At 41.7% G+C, this 19579-nt stretch overlaps 1 protein-coding gene across 2 annotated transcripts in view; it reads left to right on the top strand.

Annotated features, from left to right (window-relative positions):
* LOC119823934 (24-hydroxycholesterol 7-alpha-hydroxylase) overlaps window positions 1–17614 on the top strand; it is an 87513-nt gene extending 69899 nt beyond the window's left edge. Inside the window, exons 11-13 of one of the 2 annotated variants that reach the window (XM_038344068.1) lie at window positions 8290–8346; window positions 13754–13841; window positions 16681–17614. In XM_038344068.1, coding sequence (XP_038199996.1) covers window positions 8290–8346; window positions 13754–13841; window positions 16681–16752 — 217 coding nt within the window. In that variant the 3' untranslated portion in view covers window positions 16753–17614. The remainder of the gene's footprint in view (window positions 1–8289; window positions 8347–13753; window positions 13842–16680) is intronic. The other variant, XM_038344069.1, reaches the window with a different exon arrangement.
* Window positions 17615–19579: the final 1965 nt, after the last annotated feature.

The following is a 19579-nucleotide window of genomic DNA, read 5'->3' as shown; positions in this document are numbered from 1 at the left end:
AGTCATTCATTGTCATCTCAATAGTAATTTGAGATCATATTCACAATCATCCTGAAAAGCATTAACTCTATTCCTCTTTCTGTGTGTTTTAGAGTATCAATATGATTTTTATAGTTACATCTCTCCCTAAATGATTTTAATTCAGTCTTAGCCAGCCATGAAAATTCTGACCTCCCCTTTAGAACTGATTTCAGGGACCTAAATCTGAGCAGCTTGGTACGTGGTGTTTCCCTGCAGACAGGTGTTAATTCTACACTAGGTAGTTGACATAAAATGACCCAATCAAAGCAAAAGGGGACTTTTATTTACATAATTAGGAAAAGAGGTTCACTTTACCCCTTACACCCCAAGAAAATATTGTTATCGTCAACAACAACAAAGACAAATCAGCTAGGGTTTAGAGCAGCCACCTTTATGACAGGCTGGAGCCTGTGGATGAGAGAGCAGTGATATGGAAAGATCCTGGGTCTGTGTGATAGACACCGCTGTGTCACGTATGGAAGCATCCTGAAGAGCTTGTCTAGTTCCTGTTTTATTTGATGATCAATGTCCACATTTTAAAGACAGTTTTGGGGAGAGGTTCCATGCTGGATACCTGCTCACAGGTCCACCTCACTGACAGGAGCCAGACACTATAAATGCCTGCCAGACAGTGCATAAGGAAAGTTTAAACAGTACAACAGCAGCAACACTCACCTCTTTCATTCTGCCTCTCATGATTGCCACTTTAGAAAACCAGTTCATTAAAGAGAAAAAGATTTATCTTACTTTTTAATTTATGTCTGTGTGTGGGTATCTCTGTGTGAGTATGTACACATGTGTAGGTGCCCACCAGGGCCAGAAGAGGGCATCGGAACACGTAGATCTGGTGTTACCAGCCATTATGACATGGTGATGTGCGTGCTTGAACTTGTGTACTTTGCAAGAGCAGCCATTTCTCCAGTCCCAGAGAAGCAGTTCTTATCCCAATGAGAAGTCCATCATTCTTGTCACTTAGTGAGTCATTATTTTAGTTGTAATTCTTTTGAAAACAGTAGATGCTACTTTTTCAGGTCTCTTCATATAAATACTTAATAACACCTTATGAGTTTCTTTTACTCATCTTTGGCTTTGAGCCTGTTACCTAAACCAAGTACTACAGTATTTACAGTGACACTTGTAGTAGGAGCTGGTGGAGAACAATTGCCTGGTAAGTATTGTTCCCTAGAGGAACTATCATCACTCTCCCTGGGAGCTCTTAAGGCTAAGAGACATCTATTTGAGTATAAAGTTAATGGGTACAATGAAGACCACGAAACTATAGCTCAACCAGTAGTATCTTATTTGGACAAAAATCATATTTTCAGTATATGTTGCATCCTTCCCATATGCAAGGTAGTGTCCTCTGTACCTCAGGAGATTTGAATATGAGAGAGAGCCATATTCTCCACTGTCATGAGGTGAACACTTGCTGTTGACAAGGACACTGGATTTGTAAATAGCTTCAAGGAATAGAGACTAGCAATGCTGCACACCATACTATTCAAGACAGAGGTGTAGCTGCTTAGGGGGATCTTGGTGACTTCACAGGAAAAGTGGCCTTTGAAGGGAAAAAAGAACTGTTAGGTTGAGGAAATAGAGTGACCAAAAGGGATACCAGCACAGAGGAGCTTGAGCTTATGTTTTTACTGATGCTTGAGCCAGATTGGATAAGGATTGGTTGAGAAAGATTGACTATGAACATTGGCTTGGTGTGCTGGCTAATCTTGATTGTCAATGTGACACATCTGGGGAGTTCTCAAAGAGGAATTGCCTCCATCAGATTGGCTAATGGATGCCTCTAGGCATTTTTGTGATTGCTGATTTATGTGGGAAGGCCCAATCCACTGTGGGCAATACTACCACTAGGCAGGTGGCTCTGGGCTGTATAGGAAACGTAGCTGAGCCAGCTGTGCGGAGCAAGCCAGTAAAAAATGTTCCTCCATGTTCTCTGCTTCAGTTACTGCCTCCAGATTCCTGCCTGGACTTCCCTCAATGATGGACTGTAAACTGTAAGATGCAATAAACTTCTACCTCCCCATGTTACTTCTGAAAACCAAAATTTGAATTCTTTGAACATATGTGGCTATTACAGATGGTGCAAATAGCTAAATTAGTAGCACAGGGGGTTGGAGGAAGATATTAAAGTATTCATTTGGGCCGGGCGGCGGTGGCGCATGCCTTTAATCCCAGCACTCGGGAGGCAGAGGCAGGCGGATCTTTGTGAGTTCGAGACCAGCCTGGTCTACAAGAGCTAGTTCCAGGACAGGCTCCAAAGCTACAGAGAAACCCTGTCTCAAAAAACCAAAAAAAAAAAAAAAGTATTCATTTGGAAATTCTGACTATGAAACATGGCAAAAATATCCCTTGTATAATCAGACTCTACAAGGTGAACACAAACATTGGCTGTGTCTTACCTGCTTTTAAAAATCTTTTTGTCTTTTTGTTTGTTTTTATTGAGCTATATATTTTTCTCTACTTCCTTCTCTTTCTGCTCCCTCCCTTTCTACCCTCTCCCATGATCCTCCATGCTAGCCATTTACTAAGTCGATCTTGTCTTTTTTTACTCCCCATCTAGATTAGATCCATGTATGTCTCTCCTAGGGTCCTCTTTGTTGTCTAGGTTCTCTGGGGTTGTGCAAGTCTAGTTTTCTACTAAGTTTCTGTTTCAAAATATCACTTTTTTTCTGTCACTTATTTTAGACAGGTTACTCATGAAGCATTTTGTTTTTAAAGAGAGATAAAATAAAAATTGTTTAGGCAAGCAAATGACTTCATTTGGGCAGTGTACACCAAGAGAACTTTCCACTGGGAATTTAATCCTATAAATCCTTAGTATAAACACCAGCAAATGACAGCCATTCCTAATGGGTATATCAGAGGCCAACTTATTTTCTCATGCACAAAACACTCAGTGAGTCAAAGAAAGTCTCCTGCAATGTAGCTAACCATTAAATTCCATCATAAACAGAGACTTATGGCCGTCCAGCCATTGGGGTTCCATGAGAGTCCCTCTCTTGGGTAAACACAGAAAGTTTTGCTGATGTAGCTAAGTGAGTACTTGTTACAGCCATCAACAACCAACAGACACAATGGCAGAGCTGGAGCACCTCTTAGAAATAGTGGCATTTTCCTGGATTTGGACTTTCTTTGGACCACAAGCTCCCAAATAATGACACAGAAACCAATTATTAAATATGAAAGCTTGGCCTTAGCTTAGGCTTATTCCTGACCAGCTATTAAAACTTTAATTAACCCATTTATAGTAATCTATGTTCTACCATGGGGCTTGTTACCTTTTCTCCATAATGTATGTCTGATGTCCTCTGCATCTTGCTGGCAATCTCTGCCTGTCTGATTCCTCTGCCTAGTTCCTCTTTCTCCCAAAAAGTCCCACCTATCCTCTCCTGCTTAGTCATGAACTAATCAAATCTTTATTAAACCAGTCAGAAGGTACCTTAGGCAGGTGAGGTAAAACAGAGACACATCTTATAGTATACAAAAAGATTATCTGATAACATTTTCCCCTTTTTGCCTAAATAAAAGGAAAGGTTTTAACTCTAACACAGTAATACTATACACAATAAGAATTACCAGATAAGAAAATTACATTCACAATGTCTAGCCCATTTGTATCTGGAAAATTAAAAAAAAAAGTACTCTAATATCTATCCTATCTTAGTGAGTCCAAAATTCTATACCTAGACCACTTTTTATTATAACTAGTATTACCTTCCTAAAAATATTTTTTATACCTTAAAATATTTTCTCAGATAAACAAGTTTTTATGTCTCTTAACCTTTATAAAGTTTACATCTCTTTTATGAGTCTCTTTTTTGAATTTGAAAATAGTGAAACTATAACTAATCATAAAATCCATCAGGTATCTGAGAAGGATAAAATATTACCTGAATAAACAGGAGTGAAGAACAAGAACATTCCAAAACTATAGAAATGACAGAGACAGCTGACTGCCTAGACAGTCACCCAAGGTTCCTCTACAATGTTGGAATGCAGAGGCCTATAATATATGACAGACTTTGAAGGACTGGCCTATTTGGTCTTGGCAAAATTTGGCAGTTGACTTTCTTTGTGTCCTGCTCATCCAGTTTGGACAGCATACTATCAGCAGTTGAGGCAAAGGCAGTTTCTTGCCCAGTGGCTAGCTTTGTCACATTTAGAGCAAATTCCACATGGAGATTTGATGCTCATCATCTTTTCTGAAGGAGATTGTTGCTGCTAAAAGCAGATATATGTCACTGTCATGAAAAGCTTTATGTTATTAAAACATCTTCAATGTCATAATCTGTAGATCTCTGAAGTGTTTGAAGACCACCTGTCTATCTAAAATACCTTTCTGTTAAACCATGAACATACCTAACATGATGACAAGTTTAACTGTCATAAATAATTACTAACTTACATTTCTTAATTATCCCAAACAGTTTGTAATAATAGCTTTCAAGGACTAGAATGTTTACATTATTAAATAAGCTGCCTTCTAAGTACAATACCTTAAATAAGAGTAGAAACATATAAACAGTATATTATACAAAAAATAACCTTAAATTTGTATCAATATAAAAAATTCCATACCAATATAAATATTTGAGACTAGTAGTTGCCTTTTAATTTAAAAGTAGATTCAATAATCGATCCTTTAACACAACATAGCACAACACAACTATGGTATAGGCAGTGTGAGCAAATCACCTAAAGATGATTCTCTGCTGTATGTTTGAGCAGTTAAAAGACATCTGTCAACATTATAAATCTCTTTGGACTGCATAACCAAACTGTAATATAAATCTCCATCCATGCTATATGAGCAGATGGCATATAATAATGTCACGAGGACTCTGTAACCAAGAAGATTTATTATGTCTCATCCAGGTTCATCCAGGTTCAGAGTTGTTCCCATGTCGACAGATCAGCTTATACAGCAGCTAAGATTTTCAGGAGGTCTCCCCAGTCAATTCTGATCTTTATTAATTTGATCGAATCCATAGTTTTGTTTCCACAGGAAACAAAGGTATAACCACTCCCCCAACATAACACATTTCCTGAATTCCATTCCGAAGTTAAGACATCCTTAAAACATACGGGTTGGCTTAATTTAGTAGTTTTTTCCACAATCCAGTGTCTCTCAGCAGCTGTTGTTTTTTGCTTATTAGCATTTAAAAATTAAGTATTAATTAAGCATTATATAGGGTCCAAATTCCTTGTGTTATATTTTTCATCCTTATATGGTTTATTCTTTTTAGATTACTTTGCTCTCTCTTTAAAGACTATTATTTTTAAGCTGTTTATTTTTTTGACTGTCTATTTCTATTTTCTTTCCTTTCTTCCATACCTAAGTACATTTTCAAACATAATGTCCCTATTCAGAGGTCTTCTCAGTCTGGACCTAGCTCTTTTACACAGCCCTCTCGATCAAATGAGCAAGCTTTTAGAGGGGCCAGGCTACTGTTGTGACTGACCTAGCAGGAAGGACTAGATGCACATGAGCATTTACAGGCTTCCCAGAGAAACTCGGAGAAAATTTAAAAATGTTTGCAAAGCCTTTATGTGTATCTTGCAGGCTATTTCAAAGGCTCTGTTTAGCACATGGCACTGGTGGCTGGCTCTGTCCTGCTTGGGTCCATGAGAGCTGAGCCTTATGCCCATGGGCACTGGCTGGGAGCCATGGCCACCCACTCCAGTTCTGGCAAATTGCTGGCCTGAGCTCTGGTAGGCACTTCTATATATTCTCACATGGAATAGCATGCCATCTGCTCACAGACCCTAGCTTAGATATACAGGCCTCCACATTGGACACCAATGTACCAATGTAATCTGGTCTTTCTTTGGACTGCCAACTCCCAAATAATGACACGGAGAATTATTATTAAGTGTGAAAGTTTGGCCTTAGCTTAGGATTATTCCCAAGTAGCTCTTAAAACTTAAATTTATATACATTGATTATATTAATCAATTTTCTGTCATGTGGCTTGTACTTTTCCTTGAGTATGATATGTTCAACTTCCTCGCATTCTTTGGCAAATCTCTGCCTCTTTGATTCTTCGCAGAGTTTCTATCTCTACCGGGAAGTCCTGCCTATCCTCTCCTACTTAGCTCTTAGCCATTTAGATCTGATTTAACCAATCAGAAGGTGCCTTAGGCAGGCAAGGAAGGACAGAGGCACATCTTCACATCATGTGATCAAACTCCCTGTAGCACTATTTTATAACATCATAGGAAGGGAAGAAAAAAATATCATGTAACCATCCTCTACGAATTGAACAAAAATGCTGAGTATGTCTGATCTATTTTTAAAAGCCTCACTAATTAAAAACTCCACTTATTCTATTGCTAATGAAGGCCAGACCTCCAGATATAAACAAGCAGGAGGAAGTATTGTGAGTTATCAGACTTCTTAATGATAATAGGATGCAAATGAATGAGCCCCATGATAGTAGACAGACTCATATTTAGCTATGAGATTCAAGTGGGAGAAAAGCTGGGATTATGTGTGAAGAATTTTCTTGCATGGGACTCTCTGAGAGCGGGTTATCATGCTTTCCCTATCTGTCCCCTGTGATGTCCATCAAAAGCAAGCTGCCTTTATTTGGTTCCCACCCTTATAAGAGAATATCTGCTTGGCTCTAGCAGATGCTATGGGTTAAATTCCAGGGTAAAATAACAACTCTGGAACTGGGGAGTTGGCTTAGCAGTTAAGAGTGTCTATTGCTTTTGCAGAGAATATAGGTTCAGTTCTAAGCACCTGCCTCAGGTGGTTTACAGCTGCCTATAACCTTAGTTTTCTGAGATCTGGGTTATATAAACTGTGACACATATAAACTCATGAAAACACCCACACATAAATAAATGAATATTTTTAAAGACCCTCATCCTTAGCAAGGTTGACAGTGATCTATACCAAGAAATAAATGCTTCGATAAGATGGTGTGATAAGAATGAGGCTTCAATATTTGAAATATGACAAAGAAATTTATCTTGTAAGAGTAAAAAATGGTTCTCTCTCTCTCTCTCTCTGTGTGTGTGTGTGTGTGTGTGTGTGTGTGTTGCATGCAGGTGGAGTGGTATTCATGTATCCCAAGGCAATGCTAAGCTACAAAGTCATTAATGTGTCTTGCATTACCAATGGAAAAGGTATCGAAAAATACCTTAAAAGCGTGGACTCAGCTAATATAGATTAATAGTAGTCAGTCAACCAATTAAATGGTTCTCGAGCAATGATTACTCACTGATTCAGTGACGACTTGGATGTATGCTACATCTCATAGCATACATTCGGACATTACCTGAAATGTTCAGAATGATTTGAAAACAAATCAGATGAACCCCCTTCCTCCACAAAGCTTGTGTTCTAACTCAGGTCATGTTAAAAACTGCAGATTCTAAGATACCAAATGTTTCCAAAAAGCTTACTGTGTTTGGGGAGATTAGATGTGGCAGGATAGAAAACTAGCCCTGGTCTAGAAACTCTAGAAACATGGCTCAGCAGGTAAAGGCACTTGCTGTGCCAGCCTGGTGGTCTGAGCTCAATCCCAAGGATCCACACAAAGGCAGAAGGGCAGGACTGGCTGCCAAAGGTTGTCCTCTGATCTTTGCATGACTTTTCCCTCCTATATGCATGCATGTAATACAAACATTTAATAAAACACTAGCTCTACTTAAAGGAAGATGGCACATGGTAAGTAATAGGGGACTTATATGTAGAACAACTTCTATAGCATTGTGGAGACATAGGAGCTCAAAAAGGCTTTTAGACTACATGGGAATAATCAATATAAAAACATTCAAGAAAATCTGTCTTCCTGGGGTATGGTCCTGTTTATCTGCAAAGAAAAAAACTCCCATAGGAATGCAGCGTACATATTTGTTAGTATTAAAGCTACTACAATTTGGGATTTGTGAGCTTTCAGAACATTCATTCCTGTATCTTTATCATGCAGATAAAATAATTCTTATGGTTATAATATTAGTAAATTATTTTTGTATAATTTTGCATTTGAGAAGGGTCAGGAATAGTTTTTACACTTTAATGCAGAGAAACAGCACATTGCTTTTGAAGAGTGAGCAAATTTTAAACCCCGGGGACTTAATGGTCCTTGAATGAAATAACGTGTTATTCTGAGGAATGTGTTTGGTAAATAGTTGTGTCCCTTAAATTCCATTAGTTAAATATAATTAAATGAAAGCATTTGTTTATATAACAATTTCAGCATTTCTAAACATTTAGAAATGCATTCTAATATTTTCTCACAGCATGGACATGACTGCCAGGGTCTATAAAAGGGGATTAGGGATGAGATCAGATGGTGGGTAAGTATCATTAGGTCAAAGACTCCCAGCCAAGCTGCCAGAACCCCTTATTAATTTTTACCCACATTTATCTTTTCCTAGTGCCCTGGTAACCATCTGTGACTCATTTAGAAGATGACTCAAAAGCCACTAAAAGAATGGCAGTCCTTGTTCTCCTAGCCACTTAATTCTGGTCTTCATTATCAGGCTAAGATTTAAGTCTGTTTACTGAACAGCAGCCCAGGGATAATGTCTAGCACTTTGGTCTTTTCTGGGCAAAATTTTCAGAAAAGGAGTTTTTTTTTTTTTCCCCGTTTCATGTGTTGAATACAAACTCAAGCCCTTTGTGATGCACAGGATCCTGGGATAGGGTATTTTTCTGTGGCGAGAAAAGGAGACATTTCCAGAGGGGTTTGCCCTCTTTTAACCCCTTCCTGTGGATGTCTCTCACATCACCCAACTGAGCTACTGATGGCTCTTTTGGTATTTCCATCTCTCCCCTGTTCAGAAAGAGGATTTCAGAGACAGGCATGGTGGTGCATGTCTGTAATCCTTGCACTTGGGAGATGGCAGGAGGAGGATCAGGAGTTCAAGGCCCGCCTGAGCCATGTGAGACCCTGTCTCAAAATACAAGCAGAGAGTTTCTTTCCTCAGAAAATGGGGCTGGAACTAAAGTGTACTAGGTCCCAGTGTCAGCCGTTGGCTGCTGTCTTGCCATGACTTCGCTCCCCCTCCTTTTCTCATAGTCTTAATTTTCACACGAAGAGCCATATTGTTCTGTGGCTTTCTTTACTGATGTGGGTCACTGCACCTTCAGTGAACCAGCGCATTCAAACCCAGATCCCTCTTTTCCTTCCTATAGTTGTTAGTTTAGGGGATGGCGAGTGTTTGAAGCAAGAAAGTTAGGTGTTAGGATTCTTACTGAGACTTCTAGAGTAGTCATTTCCTGCCAGATAAATAAAGAGGAACTTAGACAGAGAAACTGATAGTATCTGTCATTTTCTGTTGTGATTGTTCATTTCAATATTTTATTTAACAGTCGTACTTACACATAATGTTGGATCATATCCACTCCTCATTCCCTCCAATCTCTCTTCTACCATCTCACCACTTCTCCCTTCCAACTTCGTATCTTCCCTCCCCTCTCCCTCTCTCCCTCCTTCCCTCTACCCTCCTCTCTCTCTCTCTCTCTCTCTCTCTCTCTCTCTCTCTCTCTCTCTCTCTCTCTCTCATTAAAAAATACCACTGAGTTACATAGGGCTGCCTGTATGTGCATGGCTATTGGTGCATTTCCTGGATCACATCCCTGAAGAAAACTGACTCTACTCTCTCTCTCCCTTTCCAAGTAGCCATCAGTTACCAATAGCTCTCACAGAGGGCTGGGACTTCATGGGTCCCTCCAGAACCCTTGCTGGGATTTTTGTGCAGATCTTGGCATTCAGCCCCAGCCACTGTGAGTCTGTGTATGCGGTTGTGCTGCATGTATAATCCTCTGGTGAATCCATCTGGCCCTTGACTCTTGTTGGTCAGGAGATTAACTACTGCTATCTCATTGGTTGTTAGTGCCTAAGTTACTTATTTCATCGTGATTAACTTTGGTAGGTCATATACATTTAGAAATTAGTTTTGATTTTAGCTTCTCCATAGTGACATGTGACATTTTTTTTCTTTCAAAATTGGAGAGCAGTATTATAAATATATCTTTTCCCCTTTTACAAAATGCCATGAACTTACTTTTACATTTAAAATGAGTTTTGTCAGCTATTAGAACAGTCGTGGTTATAGATAAGTAGAAAAAAGAAAAATATCTGTACAGTAAATTCACCATCTCTCAGTACCCACCAAAGTTTTGGTGTATTACTTTTATGTTCTTAATTGTGTATATTGTAGTTACCTGATGTTATTTTGTGAACAAAGTTTGTCCTTAAGATTTTCTGAATGTCCCCAATGTCTGTTGTAATGACTTGCTTTTCATTTCAGATTTTATAAATTTTGGTCTTTCCTCTTTAATTTGGCTAAAGGTTTATTGATCTTTTTAAAGACTCAACTTTTCATAGAATTGATTATTTGTATTTTCCTTGTCTTTTTTTTTTATTACTGTCATCATTCCTGATTTTGAATATCTCTTCCCATCTACTCTTTTTAGGTGTTGTATTTTCCCTGTCTTTTTTATTAATTTTATCATTCCTGATTTTGAATATCTCTTCCCATCTACTCTTTTTAGGTGTTTTTTGCTTTACCCAAAGCCTTTGGGTGCATTTCTGAGGAATCTTAACCCTTCTCAAACTTGTTCAAAACATGGAGCGAGAATTTCCTAATTTATTTGCTGAGGTCAGCACTACCACACTCAACTCCGCCCAGAAACGCTACAAAGCAAACAACAGACAGATCGACATTTCCTATGAACAACTGATGCAGAAACCCTGAAGAGGTGGCTCGGGGGTGAAGAGGACTTGTTACTCCTGAGGGCCCCGATTCAGTGCCCAGCCCCCAACTGGTAGCCAACAACTTAGCTAACAACTCTAGTTCCAGAGGATCCTATGCCTTCTTCTGGCCTCAGCTGCCACTGCACACATGTGATGCAGGCATAAATTCAACCAAAACAGAAACTTCCATACTTAAAAAATAAAAATTAAATGATTTTTTTTTAAAAAAAATCACATTCTTAAAATAAAACTCAGCAAATGCCAGAACTGAATCCAGCAGCATTCTTTGGGGGTGGGCTGGACATGGTGGTGCATGGCTTTAACTCTGGCATTTGGGAAGCAGAGACAGACAGACCTCTGTGATTTGGAGGCCAGACTGAGAACGTGTCTCAAAAAAGAAGAAGGAGAAGGAAGAAGAGGAGGAAGAGGAGGAGGAGGAGGAGGAGAGACAGACAGACAGACAGAGAGAGAGAGAGAGGAGAGAGAGAGAGAGAGAGAGGAAGAGAGAGAGGAGAGAGAGGAGAGGAGAGAGAGATTAGGGTCAGGAAGATGGCTCAGAGCCAAGGCAACATCCTTGTTGGACCAAACTGTGGTCCTCCGAAAGAACAACAACCCTCTTCTCTGAACCATTTCCTCACCCCACCTCACTCCGACACCATCCTTGATCTCCATATCTTCTTCCCTTTGGTTTTTCTCACTCAGCACAAAGTGTTTACCTTTCATCTTCCTCTTTATACTTACTGTTATCCTCAGTCAAAAGTTTGGTGCCTCAGCCAAACTGTTTCATGTATTCTTTGTCATGTGGACACTGGGCACTAAAGTTAAAAGGAACGATAAACTTACACCTCCCAGCATGCATTCCTCGCTTCTCTTCACTAAGTTCCTCTAGATGATCAATTTCCATGTTGTGGGCGCCGCCACACCACCAGTGGAAGTACTATCTAGAAATCTGCACAAAACACAGGTCTTTTGTCTTGTCCCACATCTTTGGAGTCAGAAACCCAGAGGGTAAGGTGTGGAGAGTTCTGCCATCCCAATTCTCCCAGGAAATTCTGGCGGATGCTAATATTGGAGAACCATTGACTCAGGGTTATTTTGCCTCCTGCCACAGACTTGATTTTTATTTTCCTCCAAGATTCTTTAAGAGATTCTTTAAGATGAGGCTGGGGAGACACCTCTCCTTGACTAGCTATGCTTCAGTGCATGATGCCTCTGTAACTATGCCTGCCTGCTGCCATCTCCGAATTCCAGGGCAAGAGCATTCTATTTTCATGAGCTGCAGCTGGTAGCAACCAGGAATACACGGAACAGCTCCTGCTCCTGGCAACAGAGACAGTTTTCCAGCCCTAGCTGGCATCGCTTGCAGTGACTTCTAGGAGGGAAGAAGGGAGAGAGGTTTTCCTTTCGAAAAGTCAGAGAGAAGCCAGACGTTGGTGGCGCCACACCTGTAATCCAAGTCCTCAGGAAAACTGAGGAGGTTTGAGGACAGCCTTGGATTGCATATGGGGTTCTAGGACCTCTTGGCCTTGAAACCAGCAGTGACAGAAACAACAGCAACAATAAAAGTTCACTCCAAATCAGAGCATCTGAACTGGAAATAGTTCCAGCTGGTCCTAGCACTCCGTAAGCATTCTGTTTCTTTGATATACATTGCTCTCTTCCAAGAAATCCAGGATGGCGCTGTCCTTTTACTCAACTTCACCCCACCTCTGGCGCCCCACCTGTGTTCTCTCCCGTGGACCCCAGGTCCGCAAGTGATAGTTTATTGTCACCTAACCTGGCTCCCCACCACTCTCTTGTTTCATCCATCTTTAGCGTGCACTGATGAATTCTGGAATGTCTGTGAACACCACTCTGGTTAGGAGCCTGAACCACAGCTGTAAATCACACCCTTATCCTGTCAGGACTTGTGGCCCTCTAATCTGAACTCAGCTGTACCTTTGTAAGCCCCTGGTTACCCTTGCCCAGGGCTTGCCCAGCTGTCTCCAGGCCCCCATGATCCCTCTCTTGGTGCCCTGGCTCTGAAATACTATTAGTCACCATGCCTGCTTATGTCCTTCCTGAAGGTCAATCTCAAGGTTTGCCTGCATGAATATCCATGTCCCTGTTCCCTCCAGACCCCGGATCCCTGCAGCATCTTTGTGCCCACCTTTGCCATATCCCCTTGGCCTGGTTGTTGCCGTTACCTCTTACCCCAGTCTTGGCAGTGCTGGGTTTGCTAGGAACTCATTTTCCACAAAGCCCCTGCAGCTGTGTCCAGACAAGTATTGACAAATGGGGAAACCCTGCAAGTGCTAAGTATTTGAGGAATTTTCATCATGTTTGTATATGAGTGAGCTGTCATCCTAGATGTGCACTCCTGTCTCTGTAAGTGTGAAAGCCAAATCTGTTATAAATAGCACACCTCATTATTTCACTATTTGACTGGAAGTGTTGGAAAACATTCTTTAGCATGAACATATCTCAGCTGGCTTCTGAAGGACTCTGAAAAAAAAATACAGAGTGTCACCGATGGCCAGATTCTAGTGTTAGCCACGGAAGAAAACTCAACATAGTAGTAAATGCCTAAAACTTTTATTTTGCCATTGCCAAAAGTTTACCTTCATTGGGTACTAGAGAAAATACTACTAGAATGTCCAAATATTTAAATTTGGGTAAATCATATCTTTTCCTTTAGCTAAGATACAGTTGTAAAATTTGGGTTTCCTTTTGGTTTATATATATGTGCATGTGCCTAGTTATCTTCTGGCCTCTGAGGATGCATGCATACTTTGTGCACACGCACATGCACACACAGACATACCTACCTATGTACTCAAAGATAAATACATCTTAAAAAGCAGATTTTTCTTATTGTGTTTGCCTAATAACTAAGCATTTTATACATCATCTAAAGCAACTGAGCCATCCCCAACCACTCCATGGGAATATGTGGTATTAAGAAGAGTTACGTATTCATGCATCTTTTAGAGACAAGTAATTGTCTTATGTTTTTCCTTCAGGTGGTTTGCTCTGCTAGAGATCCAAATATGTATTATTTTAGTGCTTTATAAATATGACTGCAGCCTTCTGGACCCATTACCAAAGCAGGTAAGTGCTTTTAGAATTACTAGCATTATTATGGACTTGTAATATTACAATTTGATAGCAACATGTGGCTTTCAGTACTAGCCATGTGTTGAGGGAATCCCTTAAATTTGACCTTGGCTCCATATAAAGGTCTTCAGTAGTTTATACATGAACTCTTTGCTTTGAATGTGTAGTAGTCCTTGGTCCATTCAGAAGGGGACCAGATGCAGAAAACCCAAACCCGCCTGTAAAGATAGTAAGCACAAAGCTCTGCTGAGCTGTCCAGGAGAGGTGCAGGGCCAGTTCGCCCGAGTGCTGGCAGTTGGTTGAGAACCAGGACCAGTTCTCCCACCTGCCACGGGTGGCAAAGGGTGGAGCTAGGAGGGGGGCACCTCGCCATCACCCACTCCACCATATGGCCGATGAGGGGAGTGTGGCCAGATCTCTCATACAGCTTTGTGGGACAAAGCCACCTATGCCCCTGACAAACAGGATCAGCTCTGGTTTTGCTGCACAGGTGAGGTACAGGGCCATTCTGTCACCCTTGTGACCCCACGACCATATATTTCCTTTTAAAAAATAAATATAATTTTATTCCTTTCTCATTATGAACCAAATAACAAGGAAATGCAGCAAAACTTTATTTAAGCTGTATGCCACACCAGTGGCCTGATGTTGGCAGCCTGGCATCCATCCATGAAACCACTCCAGTGTCAGGCATGTATTTTACTGGTTCAGGTGGTTTTGTTCCATTGTAGCATTTTAGGGTTGCAAATCTTTAGTGTGGGTCCCCTTCCTCTCCCCAAAGCCAGTTGGCCACCTGGCCAAGGAGGCCAAAGGAACCAAGGGGGGTAGAAGTGACAAGAAGGACCTTGTCCAACCTGTGAGTATGACAGAGATAGCCCTCCAAGAGATAACATCAGTGAATTATCTACGCTTTAGTCCAGAGTATAGGGGATATATAGTATTGGGGACAGTAGTTGAGGAATTTACCTAATTTACACTAAACAGCACGTTCCTATCATAGAAAGCTAGTACAAGTCTTAGTTATCATCTGTGCCCAATTGTCTAATTACAATAAGGGCAGCAGGGAGAAAGCTTCTGCTGGGGAACTGTATCCAGGGTTCACACTAGAGATAATTCAGGCACCAGGCCTCTAGAGACATTCTCCAGATAAGGTCAGCTAAGAGAACAAGGTGCCCTTCGCCAGAGGGAGGGAGTTGCCGTGTTGCCAAGCTTGGAGAGAGCTCACAGGCCATATAGCCTGCAACCTCCAGCCAGTGACTAGCAGGACATCCAGCACCTTAGAAAACAAATCCTGCTCATCTCTCATTAGAGAAGCACATAGGTCTTCATGTGTAACTATGGGTTCAACTTCACTCGGCTTCATGAACTATGCAATTTATTCTGTCAATAGATTGGTTCGTTTAAGGGGATCCGTTCTGTGTCCTTGAAAATAAAAAGGCTGATTACCTAAATTGTGTCTCCCTCCTTTATCAGTCTTCATTGACCCCCACAAAGCTCAAGACTTGACCGAGCCTTTTATATCTCTAAACCTTAGAATCCTTTCTGTGGTTTTAGCAGTAGCTGATACTCCTCACCTTACCCTACAAACTCAGACGTTCCTCTTCCATAGCAAAACAAATCCACACATGATGTCATATTAACAGTGTGGCTGTGTCCCCTGCCCACCAGCTCCAAGTCGTTTCCAAGTAACCTATGCAGGTGCCAACTTTTCACTCAGTGACTGAGTATAGCCAGATGTGAGGTCCAAGCTCCAGAGTCGAGGAAAGGGGGGCTATAGAAGGCTGGGAGGCTGAAAAAAATATAAGGAACCATGTAGAGACAAGACATAATTACTGGCACACAGGTTGACATGCAAAGGCCACACGCAGAGGCACAGGCACACAAGCAGACTCCCACATAGAGCTCAGGTAGGAAGGCATATTAGCTACTTTTCTGTCTCTGCCTTAGAACACCACAATCAAGGCAACTCATAAAAGGGGGTGTTTGTTTGGGCTTATAGTTCTGAAGGGATAAGGGTCCATGATGGTTTGGAGAGACATGGCAGCAAGCAGCAGGCATGGCGGCAGGAAAAGGGAGCTGAGAGTTATATCTTGACCCACAAGCAGAAAGCAGAAAGAGTAACCTGGAATTGGCCAGGCTTTCTGAACCCAGAGCCCACCTCCAGTGATACACTTCTGTGTATATCAGAAGCACAGCTACCTGGGGATCAAGTGTCCCAATACTGAGGCTGTGGGGGACTTTTCTTAGTCAAACCACCACAGAAGAGGAAGGCAAAGGCATTCCCCTCCAACCCCAAGGTCATGTTTCTGTAGAGTCACACAAAGTGGCATTCTCTCGGCAGCAGCCATCTATCCTTGCAACTCTGTTTTCCGTTGGGGCTCCCCAGGCATCTACCGTCAGCCATCATTAGCTGACCCAGTCCCCTTGGTATTGGGTGTCAGCTGTATTTCAGCTGACTCATGCCAGATCCCCGTATCCGAGTCACGTTGTCCTCTTTCCTACACAAGGTGTCATAGCTTTTGAGCCCAGGATGTAGAAAGCGCCTTCAGCCTGCTAAGGAGAAGGGCAGGCAGCAGGCAGGCAGGCAGGCCTGTGGGCCCAGGTGAATGTATGTGGAGCTGAGAGATTATTAAAATAAATCCGCTTTCTCTTCCCTACACCTCCAACGGTAAAGTTGATGCTCGATGTTTCGAAACTCAGCAGTACGAGCATTTCCCAGCCTTTCCAGCCTCTGCTCCGTACCTTTTAGAAATCACAGCCGGGGAAGACAGAAGTAAAGCTGTTGACTTCCATCTCTTCGTTTCTGTATCTCTTCTACATTTCTGTTCTCTAGAGTTGTCTGCATTTGGTGGGTGTCCCCCAGCCAGAAGGGAGATGCCGAATCGAATATAAACAAAGAACATGATGTCCGTCGGGGCTCAAGAGGGTCAGAACCTTCTGGAAAAGTGAAGCTACCCAGCTACTGCCCTCATAGCATCCTGACCCGAAGACATCCTAGTGACACGCGTGTTTCAGATCTGAAGACCATGAGTCTGATTTCACTGTCAGGAACACAAAGACCCCCAATTCAAGGTTTAGAGAAAGGGTTCGAATGATTTTTTTTTAAAGTTGATAAAAAGTTGGAATTTGGCTTCATATATAACCATATCAAACTTCAAGTAGAAATGTCATTTGAATGGAAATATTGGTACATTAAATTCACTGTGAAGGCGACATACTTAAAATTCTATTTTACAAAAAAAGGAAAGAAGGAAGGAAAGAAAGAAAAGAAAAGAAAAGTTTTAGACACCGAAAAATTAAATAATGACTTCTAGGCATTTTCTATTTTTAAAAATGATTCTAACTAGAAGTTGGAAATCTTAGGCTTCTTAATGTCAAACACTGCAGCAGTGCCTCACACTGGGAAGTGTGGAGGAAACGGTGGCTTTATGACATGTGTGGGGATGGGTTCCTGTGCTACCCTCATCCTGCATAGACAGCACCATCTTCTCTGCAGGGGACAATCAGTGCGCATAGATTGTGGTGTCGACTCGTACTTTAATCAAGGGAGAAGCACTCTTTTGACTCACAGAGTCTTTAATTATAGTTCAGCAGCAAAGATGCATGGTCTTGCTGCATCTTGTTATGCCATGCTCAGTTGCTATCTCTGGGAAGCGTGCTCTTTTCTGAAGGGAAATGGAGGACCCCTGGATGCGGTGGTGGGGGGGGGTGCTGAGAGGAAACCGGTTGGGATGGATGTATTGCATGAGAGATGAATAAATAAAAAGAAAAAGATCTCATATTGTGTCAGATACATAACTGCACATGAAGTCTTGGAACAGCGGGATGTTTGCCGTTAAGTTCTGGAGAGAAAACCCAGAATGTCCACAGGAGCATATGATTCTCCTAACAACAAACAATGGTGTCATCATTTATACTCCGGATTCCAATAAAAATTCTCTTCATCTCCTCTGTTTCACTGTGGCTTCGTGGTGCTTGCCAGTCTCCTGGCCGCTTTCCTTCCCTGTCCTGGCCCCAGCTCCTGAAGTTGGGAGCTTACCAACTTCACTTGCATCTCTAGAAGACAAGTGAGTGCTTTCGAGAATGTTCGCTCTTTACAGCGAGTCATTGATGTTGAAGCTGAGCTGGCTGCTCAGGGCTTCTCTTAGCAGGGTTGGTGGTCTGAAGGAGGCCGTGTAGACGTCCACAGTGGCTCAGAGTGTTGCAGCCACAGCCCGTTGGGTTCTGCTATAACAGCTGTGTTCTAATGGAAGGTGTATTCCTCCCACAGCCAAGGTCCACAATGAAATGCTTGTATTTACATACATTTGCATACAGTTGAAGTAAAATGCAGAGGCACTTCATAATGGTTAATGTTAGCTAACACATCTATACTTTAAGAACTACTGCAGATAAGGAAATATATTTGTGTTTGGAATAATGAAGAGTTAATATTTGGAGGCCCCGTGTTTCTTTTATATCTCACTGGGGATTTGCATCATATTCTTGTATTAATTGGATTTTACAGAAGCCAGAGCCTGAGACAGAATTTTATGAAGATAGTTTACTTGGGAAGCAAAAGACAGGGCAGGGAGATAAGAAGCCCGAGAGCTGTTTTAGCAGACTGTGTGTTATAACATCAAGGGTCTGAGAGGCAGGAGTGACTGAGTACTTTGGAGAAATTAACCCATGCTGAGTTCAGGATCGAGTGAGTTCTGCAGCTTTGCATGGTCAGAGAAGCTCCCGCGCAGTGAGCAGGTTGCGTCTAAGTTTGTCTGGATTTGCTGAACTCTGAACTGAGGTTGGGCTGTGGAGACCTGGCATGGGGGCACAGTGACATAGGATGCACTCTCTGATCTCTGACAGTAGATATCTACACTGCCTCCTCCAGACCACCTTTGTTGAAATCCACCACACCATCTTCAAAATGGTGGCTGCCAAAGACTTGTTGGGTTGGCTAAAGCTGCCTTCATAACATTTCAAAAATGTGCCTAAGTGTTTTCTCCACTCATGATAAACCCAGAACTGTAGGCTACTTCATAACCCGCCCTTAGAATGCTTTACTGCATCTCAGCCAATCCTTAAGTGGCTGGATAAGACAAGTGTGAACTGTAACCAATCAGGTTCTATACCTCCCTTCCATTTTCTGCACGTAGTTTTCTTTTCTTTGGCTACAAATGTGATCTGCTGTGAAGTGGTGGGGTACAGCAGTGTCCAGACTGCTATCCAATTCTAGTGCTGCAAGTCAAACCAAGAGCTACAAAATCCCAGTTGTAATTTTCTAACAACTTCAGAGCTCTTAGAGAAAATGAGGGGCCAACAAGAAAGTACTGATAACTCCTATGAGTCATTGAGGAATGGAAGAGAGGCTCTATTGGCCCCTTTGGGGGTTCCTCTGTCTTCTAGACTTGGTTCCATCTTGGTATCGGTGCACTGCATTGAGCACCAAACGTTTTTGGCTTCTGTTTTGACTTTTGACAGTGCTCGTTCGCACTGGGAAGAGATGGTGTAGACCATCAGAAGCCCTTGCAAAAACTGGAATAGTTCCAAGATGTCTTGAGTCCCACAGGTAATTGAATTGGATCCCCTTGCAGACCTCTGATGCCTGACTGGATGAGACAGAAACTGGTAGTTAAGTGCACTTCCTAATGGAGGGAAATGCAAACCCGGGTCTTCCAGATGTTGCAGGGAATTCATGTTGTAGCCTCTTCATGTTTCTCTTGAATATGAAGGAATATGACAGACTTTAAACC

The sequence above is a fragment of the Arvicola amphibius genome, chromosome 9 (genome assembly GCF_903992535.2).
Source record: "Arvicola amphibius chromosome 9, mArvAmp1.2, whole genome shotgun sequence".
Lineage (NCBI taxonomy): Eukaryota > Metazoa > Chordata > Mammalia > Rodentia > Cricetidae > Arvicola > Arvicola amphibius.
This window is presented reverse-complemented; position numbering and strand designations above follow the sequence as displayed.